This window comes from Chaetura pelagica, unplaced genomic scaffold (assembly GCF_000747805.2).
Source record: "Chaetura pelagica isolate M959 unplaced genomic scaffold, ChaPel_1.0 scaffold470, whole genome shotgun sequence".
Classification (NCBI taxonomy): Eukaryota; Metazoa; Chordata; class Aves; order Apodiformes; family Apodidae; genus Chaetura; species Chaetura pelagica.
In genome coordinates, this window is record NW_009951911.1 from 787,039 (window position 1) to 798,905 (window position 11,867).

At 49.5% G+C, this 11,867-nt stretch overlaps 1 protein-coding gene across 1 annotated transcript in view; it reads left to right on the forward strand.

The window, feature by feature from the left end:
• Window positions 1–210: 210 nt before the first annotated feature.
• The window catches only part of LOC104385715 (protein phosphatase 1 regulatory subunit 12B-like), a 29,250-nt gene continuing 17,593 nt past the window's right edge, over window positions 211–11,867 (forward strand). The window contains exon 1 of the mRNA XM_009994209.1: window positions 211–312. Within this exon, the coding sequence (XP_009992511.1) occupies window positions 211–312 (102 nt within the window). The remainder of the gene's footprint in view (window positions 313–11,867) is intronic.

The window sequence follows — 11,867 nt, forward strand, 5'->3', positions numbered from 1 at the left end:
GTCGGACAAGAAGCATTGTGGAGCCTCAGCTCTCCCTGCAGCAGATTAATGCCTAAAATTATACACCCTAAACAGCAGGGTTTAATTACCAGAGCTGTGAATAGTTTAATTAGTTTGTTCTGACCTTGGAAGAAGGACCTGCCCAGCGCCGTAGAGCGACAGGAGAGCAAGACTTGTGTTGCCTCTCCAAGGCAGCCAGCCCCAGAGGCCATGTCGTCCTTGTACACCAGGAGTAAGGAATACACCCGCAGCAGGAAGGCTCAGTCAGACTCTCCCCCATCCTCTCCTTCCCCCATCGCAAAGACGCTCAGAGTAAGCAGCCTTTTCCTTTCTGTATTGCACGGAGACCTGCTGGGCACGTGCCCGGAGCAGAGGCCGGTGGTGGTGGTGTGTTGTCTTGCCCTTGGAGACCTGTGTCTGTAGTTTGCTTTGGAAAGGAGGATGGTTTAAGTGAAACTTGGGAAGGTGCCTCTGCAGCAACAGGTTTTAAGCCAGCTGCCAGAGCCCTCGTGCTGGGATTATTTGCACTAATGGCTCTAGGGAGCTGCTGGGATGGTAGTTCCCCCTGTCCTGCTTTTCACAGGAGCAGTGCTCTCCTTGTAGGCTGTGGCTGGAAGAAGCCCTCACCCATGACAATGAGGGAAAACCTGACCAGCTTGTTAAACTGCACTTGTCCATGAGCACTTGAACTTGCAGGTGAAGTGGGAGTTGCTGTCAGTGTTCACCCTTGGGGCGGTGCTGACCTGTGGTATAATTTCAACAACAGACAAAAAATGAAGAAAACCACCTGCAGCAGGAGGTGAGGCAGCAAGCTGGTCCTCCACAAGCTGGAGCTGGGTCCCATCTCCCCAAGGGTGTGGAAGTTGGGAACATTGTGTAGCAGCTGGTAGCTCTGGAGTCATGTGAAGGGCCACCATGAAACTGTCCAGTCCCCGTTGTTACTTGGGCAGTCCCGTCACCCTCAGGAAATACTATCATGTCAAAGCCTGGAGGAATTTGTTGGGAAGAGGCAGGCTAATTTTAGATGTAAGCACTGAGTTAACCTGAGCACTGGTGTTTGCTCAAATCAGATGCACATTGTCTGCTCCTTTTGAGGTGGCATATCTTGGTCTGGAAAAGCATTGCCTGAAATATGTGAAAGGGGTTTGTGGTGTTCCTGGAAGCAGTCCCTGACCTCGGGAACTTCAGCCTCGAGGGCTTTCATGGCTGCTGGTTGCCCCGGGCTCTTAACTGTTTAACCTGGGAGCACAAGTCTCTGCTTTCTTCCCATCTGCAATTGGAGCATCTCTGGGGAGCTTTTAGATAAAACAGAACTATCCCCTGTGTGCTCAGATGGACTTTCTTCCAGTTTTACAGCTGTGCTTCCCTGTTGCCCTGTAAATTGCCACTTGACAACCACTTAATAGCAGGTGGGGAACCCTTCAATGTGCCCTTAGCTAGACAGTAAAGCTGAAAATGTTTTCATTTATTTAAAAATGCAAGTTTTTTTAAAATCAGTCGTGTTCAGCATCAACAGACTGACTCGTTTCCCCCCCTTGTGCAGTCAGGCATAGAAGAAGTAAGAAACATCTCACACAAGCCATGGCTGCTGTATCCAAAGTCTGCTGCTGTCTGCTTGGATGCAAACCCCCAGGAGATGCTGGAATCCTCTGGCAATAACCAGGACAGGACTCTGGGGGGGATGAGAAGAGGTGGAGGGAGCTCTCAGATGGGTACAGAAAGGTGCTGGGTGGGAATGGCAGGGCCTGGAGAAGAGCTTCCCATGGCAATGAGACTGAGGCAAAAGCAAACACGTGAGCACAGGAATCTTGGTGGTTCCTGCAGTTTTAACGGCAACACCGACCCTGGGTCCAGAGCGTTGGTGGGGAGGAAGCCAGACTGGGAGAGCAGCAGCTTCAACTCTCCAGTCCATGTAGGAAACAGTCCTGGTGCTCTCTGAGTTATGGAAACAGCCCATGCCTTAAAAGGCTAATTAGGGAAGGATTTACTTCAGGCTAAACCAAAGTATCTGAGTTAACTCTTTCTCTAAGACAATGTAATTCTGCCAGGAGCAAGAGAAAGAATGGAGGGTGATTTCCTATGGATTTTGCCCCCTGATTTTTGGTGCACGTTCCCCACACACACTCCCTCATGCCCACCCAGCAGCATCCCTTGCTGCAGGGAACCACCAGCCTTAGTAAAACAGGTCAGGATGTGGTATCTTGGAGTCTATTATCTTTCCATCCAGTCAGGATCGATAGAGCAGACCTAGGGCCTCTAAACACTCCCAGCTGAGTCTGTGAAGACACAGGAGCAGGCAGGGAGTCTCCTGCATGGTCCAGACCTGGAAGAACCTCTAAGAAAACCAGAGCAAAGAAGGTTTTTACTTATGAAGGTGTCTGTGCCAAGCAGCTGCTTTCAGATGTCACTGGCAGAGCAGTTTCCAATGGCATTCCCTGATGCTTGTAACATTCCTCCTAAGCTGCTGTGATAAGACCACATGTGGGTTTTTTCCACTTTGCTTGCGGGGATCCCCCGGATGCGGCGGGAAGCGCAGGAGCTCGTACGAGTCGTTAGAAAGGCACAGCCCCTGGAATGGGCACAGGAGCAAAAGGCAGGAAGAGGGGATCCTGCTGCCAGTGGGTCAGCACTGTCCCATTGCCCCTGGACACCCTTAAATACTTCATTTCTTGTGTCACAACAGAACAGCCCAGAATTACAGTCACCAATAGAGAGTAGCCAAGCAAATGCCATTAAACCACCCAGGGGGAGCCTTGCAAGATGCACCTTCCCAGTTGCTTTAATGAGGACATTGCTAGAAAGTGGAAACTGATTTCCCTTGGAAAGCAATTCAGATCATCCCATTATTTGGCAAAATCTTCTGGTTTTGTGGCAGGGGGTACCTCTTCTCCACAAGTTTTGCTCAAGGTTTCTCTTCCTCAAAAAATACTCTTCACGTGGTCAGTTCCAGGGGGTACTAGGCAGCCCATGGTTTGAAACCTGTTGGGCATAAGTAAGTAAACAAATGGCAGGATTGGAAGGATGAGGCTGAAAGCAAGGACTGAAATTTGTTTCTTTTTAAAAAAATCCTATCTGTGCTGGGTCAGTTGGTTTTTTGCTTAGGAAATATCCTGTAGTTTGTGTGTAGGCCCATCCATCTGTCCCTTCCAACAGTTCCATGATTCTAGGATACCCCATGGACAAATGTGAGGATTAGAATCATAGAATTGTTAAGGTTGGAAGGGTCCTTAAAGATCCCTTGGTTGGACAGTGGAATAGGCTGCCCAAGGAGGTGGTGGAGTCACCATCCCTGGAAATATTTAAAAGAAATGTAGATATAGTGCTTAATGACATGATTTAAGTGCTGAATGGGTAAATCAGGTTGTGGTAGGGGGAGTTAAGTTATGGCTGGATTTGATGGTCTTCAAGATCCCTTCCAACCAGGATGATTCTATGATTGTCTAGTTCCAACCCCCCTACCGTGAGCAGGAAACCCAGCTACCTGACCAGGTTGCACAAAACCTCGTCCAACCTGGCCTTAAAACCCTCCAGGGATGGCGCATCAACAACCTCCCTGGGCAACCCATCCCAGTTCCTCACCACCCTCAGAGTGAAGAATTTCTTCTATCAATTCAGTAGGAGAACAAAAGCTGAGGAGAATGCACAGTCCCAACTCACTGCACAGGTTTTATTGGAGCTTTTCAGTTGTTTCCCACCTTCTTGTCAAGCAGTCCTTTCCTTTACTTACTGCTCCTTCTTGTCTTGTCATATGATTTTTTTTGCTCTGAAACACCATCACAGCTTAAACCCCTCATCAACATGCATGTCTGCTTTTTGTTTAATAGTGGCTGCATCACTCCCTGGTTGTTACTCTCCCTTCAAGAGATTCCCCATCATTCTTGTTCTGGCCATATTTACAGGTTTTACCCTCTCATGTTAGATCACCCCCTCATTAAGCTGCCTTGGGCACCTATTACTTAAGCTTTCAAGCTGAATTTTTGTCAGTAAGGGCTCAGCAGTAAAGTTTAAATATACTCCATGGTCTGCACTGATTGATTTTATTCTGCCTTTCATTGGAGTGTCTGAAGGAGCCGTGCTAAGTGCACTATGGGCTGCAGAAGCATCACCTTTAAGGGGCCATATGTTTTCCCCACGTCACTGGGTAAGAGCACTTGAGCATTAAGATCAACAGTTTCCAAATTGCTGTCTTGGGTAACAAGGCTCCACATCCAGCCCGTGGTTGCTGGAAGCTGTGATTGCCATGACAGCAAACACATCTCATATGGGTGCAGTTTGTTGATGTGGACACGTACGTCTAGTGTCCAATGCAAATCTTACAGAAAGAAATAAAAGCTAATGCCCAAAAACGTTCTCTGTCTGAGCTGCAGGTGCTTGGCATGCAAATAAAACCAGCAGGGTTTGGTTATTAATGCATAAATAATGGTATAAAATGCCAGTGGTCTGTAGCTTAAGGAGGGGAGATTGAGGTTGGACATTAGGAAAAAGTTATTTCCTGTGAGGGTGGTGAGATGCTGGAACTTCCAGGGTAGCTGTGGCTGCCCCATCCCTGGCAGTGTTGAAGGGCAGGTTGGATGGGGCTTGGAGCAGCCTGGGCTGGTGGGAGGTGTCCCTGCCCATGCAGGGGGTTGGGAATAGATGATCCCTTCCAACCCAAACTAGTCTGTGATACAATATGATATTACATGACTCTTCAGCACCCTCAGTTGTTTATCACATTATTTCTCGAGGAAATGGCCTCAAGTTGTGCCAGGGGAGGTTTAGGTTGGATCTTGGAAACAATCTCTTCCCTAAAGGGTTGTCAGGGCCTGGCCCAGGCTGCCCAGGGCAGGGGGGGAGTCCCCATCCCTGGAGGGATTTCCAAGCCCTGGGGATGGTGCTGAGGGAGATGGGGCAGTGGTGGCCTTGTCCTGGGTTTGTGCTGGGTTGATAGTTGGACCTGAAGATCTTAAAGGTCTTTTCCAACCCAAACAATTCTATGGATCTCTGAAGCTGGTTTAGCAGCTGGAGCAATCCTTGTGATGGCTCAGCTTCTGAAACCGTTGCCTGTCACAGGGCAAGGAGACCAAAAGGTCAGAGGACAACTTGAGGTTGCACCAAATCAGGAAATCAGTCTGTGCTGTAAAAGGGGTGAAAGGAGAAGGAGGAAGAGGATCTCTTTAATTTGGGTGACCTCATGGTACAGCCACAAAACCAAGCAGGTTGGCACAGCTGAGCTGGGAGGGGCTGTGGGATGGGAGCAAGTGGCCACGGGAACGGTGGGGAGAGTGGGTGGAAGCTGAAGGCAGCAAACCACTTCAGACTGCTCAACTGGAAACCAATGTTTACTTCCATTGCAGGAGCCCATTATAGTTTTGTTTTTCATAAAATGACTCCAAACCCATAGAGAACAGGGCTGGAAGAGACACAGAGCTTGGTTCCCAGGGCTCCAGCAGCTGAACCTGTGCCCTTCCCAACAGAGGAGTCTGGTGCTTGCAAACTTCCACCAGTGGAGATGTTGCCTCATGCACTGGCTGCAAGTGGTGGTCAGAGAACAACATATGAACCTTGGAGAACTGTTAGGTTGGTGGTGGTTTGGGGGTGTTCTGTTTTTTTTCTGGACCCCTTTGTTGTCCTCCACCATCCCTTGTGCTACCTGGATGTGCTGCCCTCCATGAGATGGGCAGGAGGAAGGATGATAGGATCTCTCAGGTGAGAGGTCCAAGAGCTGAGGATTACCAGAAACTTGCAAAACTTTGGTGTTTTTTACAATGAATTGTAAATTCTTTTAAATGTCCCTAAATTGCTGAGGCTCCTCATGTAGTTCAGCAGAAGTAAGATCTTTGGAGCAGAGGTCCTCAAGTAGATGGAAGTAGCTCTTAGCTCTAATTTGGCAGCTGCTTTGGAGCCATTTTAGATTAAAACAAATGAGAGGGGGGAGAGAGACAAAGAAGAAAAAAAGTTTAGAAGTTTGAAACTTTAACATGAGCCATCAATGTGCACTGGCAGCCCAGAAGCCACCGTGTCCTGGGCTGCATCACAAGAAGCACAGACAGACAGTCGAGAGAGGTAATTCTCCCGCTCTCCTCTGCTCTGGTGAGACCCCACCTGCAGAGCTGTGTCCAGTTCTGGAGTCCCCAGCATAAGAAGGACATAGAACTCCTCAAGCATGTCCAGAGGAGGCCACAAAGATGCTCACAGGGCTGAAGCACCTCCCTGGTGAAGACAGCATGAGAGTTGGGGTTGTTCAGCCTAGAGAAGAGGAGGCTCCGTGGTGACCTTAGAGCAACTTTCCAATATCTGAAGGGGCTACAAGAAAGCTGGGGTAGGGCTTTTGACATGGGTGTGTAGTGAGAGAACAAGGGGAAATGGTTTAAGCTTAAAGACTGGAGATTCAGGTTGGACATTAGGAAAAAGTTATTTCCTGTGAGGGTGGTGAGATGCTCGAACTTCCAGGGAAGCTGTGGCTGCCCCATCCCTGGCAGTGTTGAAGGGCAGGTTGGATGGGGCTTGGAGCAGCCTGGGCTGGTGGGAGGTGTCCCTGCCCACGCAGGGGGGTTGGAACTGGGTCATCTTTAAGGTCCCTTCCAACCCAAATCATCCCATGATTCTATGGATATAAACTATCTGAATTCTAACAGCACGAGATGGCAGAGAAGGGTCAGTGGACCCCAACCAGCCCTGATGGCTTTTCCATCCCCGTGGCTACAGCAGCTGTCCCAGGGATGCCCTGAGGCTGCAGGGTGTGTTCACCAGATTTTGGAGTGTGCTTCATGCTGGACAGTTGGCAAGTTGGCTTCAGGCAGCTTGAATCCTGGGTAGTGGCCAAATTAGTATTTAAATACCCAATGATAACACCTGAAAACCTCTTGCTGGAGCATTTGCAGGGGTGAGGGAGACATTCCCTGCAGACCCATGGTGTCCTCATGTTTAAGAGAGTTAGGAACAGGAATCTTCTCATCTTGTGTCACTTGGCTGTTCAGCTTTTGTTTCCTCCTGCCTCGAGAGCTTTGTCAAGGATCACATCAAGGATCACATCACTCGGCAAAATTAAATTTTTCACCAATAGAATTTGATCCCTTAGAAAAGAAGCGGGGAAAAAAAATAAGAGCAACAACCCCAGGTTGCTAAATCAAAACACAATCCAGCTTGATGTTTTACAGGGTGAGTTTTATCCCCAAGAGCCAGTGGTGATAAACTGCAGCTGCTGCAAAGCCATGGGGCCAGGCCTGAGGGAAACTGAGGCACGGGCTGGCAGTGGCACAAAGCACTGGATAACTGCAGGATGCTCAGAGGTGTTTGGGATGGCAGGAGATGTGGTTGGCAGACCCTTGCAGCCACATGTCATTGTTTCTGATTAAATAATTGCTAGCTGGACTGAAAATTATGAGATCTCTTGGAACCAGCTGCCAAGTTCCATCTCGCAGAACTTTTTAATATTATGCTTCAGTAACAGCAGTTTTTATTAAGCAAAGTTTATTGATTTATAGGATGTGAAAACCTATTTTGCATCAGGCTTTTGGGAGTTGGAGGTCAGATGGAGGTGGTTTGGCTGTGCTCGATTATTAATCATATCCATGGGATTTTGTAATCCTTGTCTTTGCACAAGTGCAGAGGGGGTGGGAGGCAGCACCATTCATCAACCAGCTGTGTGGAGGGGGGTGCTGAGACAAACCACAGCTCCTGGGTCAGCAGAGGAGCTTGTGAGAGAGGCCATGACCTCAAAAAACTGTATCATAAGCAGAGTTCAACCAGACCTTCTAATTCTTCTGCATCCCCTGGAAAAGCAAACTTGACCCCAGCTGTTCCTGACTGGAAAGGCTTCAGGGAAACATAGATCCAAGTTAATAACAGAATCATAGAATCATGGAATGGTTTGGGTTGGAAGAGACCTTAAAGATCATCCAGTCCCAATCCCCTGCATGGGCAGGGACACCTCCCACCAGCCCAGGCTGCTCCAAGCCCCATCCAACCTGCCCTTCAACACTGCCAGGGATGGGGCAGCCACAGCTTCCCTGGGCAACCTGGGCCAGGGTCTCACCACCCTCATAGAGAAGAGTTTCTTCCTAAGATTTAATCTATATCTCTCCTCTTTCAGCCTGAAACCCTTCCCTCTCATCCTGTTGCTACATGCCCTTGAGTTGTACCCATGGGAATGGGTCTGGGGATGGGACATGTACCAGGCAGCCTTCATCATCAGTTCTCCTTCCAGCTCACCTCTTGCTGGGTCAGCTCCAGGAAGACCTGCCTGCAGCAACACGACCCACCAGAGAGGTTGTCCTTTCTGCAGCCACCCTGCCCCAGCATGGCCAAGCACCTATGGGGCTACATACCTGCAGGGACACGGTGGCTTTTGCATGTAAGAGGAAAGGAACTGGCCCCAAAAGCAGATGGCTTTGTTTTACATTTAATTTCTAAAACAAACAGGACTCACCAGGAGGATATTTGCCAGTGCAAGAACAAATTTGAGAGGTTCCTAAAACTTCCCCTCTGATGAAGGAAAGGCAGGACAGGAGGGCTGGAGCTGAGCTCCAGGATCTTGGTAAATGGTGGTTATTTAATCAGCAGCGTCGATCAGGATCTCTGAGGCAAAACACACCAAAATAAATTCCTTGAGAACTAGCTTAAAATAGTCCATATTCTCCTGAGGTTGACCAGTTGGAGATAAGGAAGCATAAAATGTTCCCGAAGCATCTAGGTTTTTTTATTTAATTTGTTATGGGATTTTTTTTTTAAATGTAAATAGTGGACTTTTTCTGCAATTGCTGGGGCTGATCCCAGCCACAGGAGAAGGCAATTGGAAGCAATTAGGCCAATTTCTGGCTTGGCAAGACCCATGGCCAATCCTCCCCTTGGCACTGCGTTTTCAGGGCTGTGTTTTATCTAAACCTTCCACAAGAAACTTGGTTTTAATTATGCTTTACTGAACTCTGTACAGCTGTGAAAGTTCCTGAGTTTTTTAAGAGAAGGCTCCTACCCTCCACAGCCTGAACACGTGTCTAAAACCAAAACCATCCGGTGTTCCTGGGGCTGTGCAGCACCACAGAGTGGTCACAGAGTGGTCAGGATTGGAAGGGACCTCTGGAGATCACCTAGTCCAAGCCCCTGGTTAGAGCAGGGTCACCTGAGGGAGATCGTACAGGAACACACATGGGTTTGGAATATCCCCAGAGAAGGAGACTCCAACTGCTGCCTGTCCCAGCGCCCTGTCACCCTCACAGTCAAGAAGTTTTTCCTGATGCTCAGCTGGAACCTCCTGTGCCCCAGTTTGTGCCCATTGCCCCTTGTCCTGTCACTGGGCACTGCTGGGAAGAGACTGGCCTCATCCTGTTGACACCCCCCTTCAGAGATTTATAAGTGTTGATGAGATCCCCCCTCAGGGACGTGTTCTGGGCAGGTGAATCCATGGCCAGGAGCACCGAGCTGTGGGCGTGACCAGTGTCAGCACAGTGAGAACTGGGGAACCAGGAGGGAGTGGTTTGTGCAGGATGCTCAGTCTGGTTCGATGGCCTTTCAGCTTTTTCTCAGATCCCAGCTTGGATGTCCTCTGATTTACCAGCCCACCTGGGTTGGATCCTCTCTGAACCCTGTCCAGGAGGGCTCCAAAAGCAGCTGAACCCCTTTGCTGTCCTCCATCACTCCCAGCACTGACCTGAATGTGCTGCCCACAATTAAGTGGATGGGAGGAATCATAGACTAAGAGACTGGTTTGGACTGGAAGGGACCTTAAGGATCATCTAGATCCATCCCCTGCATGGGCAGGGACACCTCCCACCAGCCCAGGCTGCTCCAAGCCCCATCCAACCTGCCCTTCAACACTGCCAGGGATGGGGCAGCCACAGCTTCCCTGGGCAGCCTGGGCCAGGCTCTCACCACCCTCACAGCAAAGAATTTCTTTCCTGTCTCAACGTCCCCTCTTTCAGCTTGAAACTGTTCCACCTCATCCCATCCCTCCCTGCCTGTGTCCCAAGCCCCTCCCCAGCTTTCCTGGAGCCCTTTCAGGCACTGGAAGCTGCTCTAAGGTCTCCCTGGAGCCTTCTCTTCTCCAGGCTGAACACCCCAACTCTCCCAGCCTGGCTCCAGAGCAGAGCTGCTCCAGCCCTTGGATCATCTCTCTGGCTCCAACAGCTCCATGTCCTTCTGGAGGAAGGTTTATGTGATCTCTCCAGTGAGATGTCCAAGAGGAGCTGAGAATTACCAGAAAGTTGTAAGCCTGCCTGTGAGTTCTCTGTGCTTTTAAGTTTTCCTGCACCAGCCCCTCCCTGGGGTGTCCTGCTGCCCTGGCGGTGCCGGGGCCGCCGCTCCCGCTGCCGAGCTGGTTTCGGAACCAGGGCAGCTGCCTCCGGTGCCCGATGTTTCCCTGGAGTCCTCCTCCCCCCACCCCAAGCCCTGCAATGCCCTGACCCTGTTTAGATTGCAGGGAGGATGGTTTCACAGCCCAACACTTCCCTGGCTGTTAATGTGTCTAGTCAAACTTTTGCTCCCAAGGGAAATGAAGGAGCCTGGGCAGAACTGGAAGGGCTGTTCCAGATTAGCTGAAGGGGGGAAGAAGCCCCAAGACAGACTTACAGTCAATATAGCAGTTCCTCAGCACCCTCTTTTGACCCATAACACAGTATTCATTCCAGAAAAAATGCAGAAGGAAAAGCCCTTTCTTGCTCAGCTCAGTAAGTGCTCATTTGGTGCCTCAGCTCTCATTTCCCTCAGTTTACCCGCAAATTCTCCTTCCAGAAATGAAGGAAGGAGAGTTTTGTCCTTAACCTGCTGACTGATCTCAGAGTTTCCAGCTCTGGGACAGCGTCTCTGAGCAGATACAACCTTTTTCACCACTTCCATACCTGGAGCAATGAGCCAGGTGGTGCTGCAGAAGTGGAGCGACTGGAGAAGAGGTGGGGGCTGAGCCAGCAAAGGCTGGATGCAGGGCAGGACTGAGCACAAAAGGTGCCCCTTTCTGCTGGAATTATTTCTATGTGATGTCCCAGTGGCCTGAAAATGTTTGTCTGTTTCTGAGCAGATAGCAGGAAGTCTCAGTGAAGCTTCTGGTCCCCTCTCAGAGCCACCTCCCAGGAGCATGAGGCTTTTTCCATTGTTTTGGTGAACTCCCTCGGGCATCAAAGCTTCCCTCTGTGCCCAGGATTTGCTGCTTTCCATGTCATCTCTTTCAGTTGGAGCCTTTGTTTGAAGATGCAAAGTGGAATTTTTTTTTCCCCAGGATTTTTTTCCCCTCCTCCATCATTATTTAACAAAAAAGCAAACAAACAAACAAAAAACCCCAAGCACCTGAATAAACTGCTCCTTGAAATACCAGCATGAACACTGGCCTTCATGCAAACCCAGGAAAATATTGAGCCAGAAATTGATTTAAAACAAAATAAATAAATCATCCCTCCTTCTCTGAAGGTACCAGAAGTGGAAGATTGATCCACTGATGAAGACTTTCTGCAGCTTTCCTGTGGTAGGGACATCTCCAACAGCTGCTATAACATCTCATTCAGGCTCTGCTTCCCAGACCTCAGCCATTGCACACTTCCTCTCCAACTTCATTATCTTTATCTCAAAAATACCACTTTTAAGTCAAACAATGAGGGAGAGACACCCAGAAGCTGAGGGGTGAGGCACAGGCACCAGTCTTCCCAACATCTGTGAACATGAAGAGTTCCTGTAGCTTTGTGCTCACTCTACAAGACACTGGGGTAATTTTATGGCACAGAGATGTGCTTTAAATGGATCCAAAGGGAGAGAAAGTTGCAGGAGGAGAAATCACTGAACATGAAGAAATGTTGGCAGGGGAAGCCCTGGAGCTGCCACCTGCTGGGGCAGATGCAGGACAGGGCATCACTGCGGGGTTGCTGCTCCATGTCGGCAGCAGCAGCCGGGATGAAGCTCAAGGG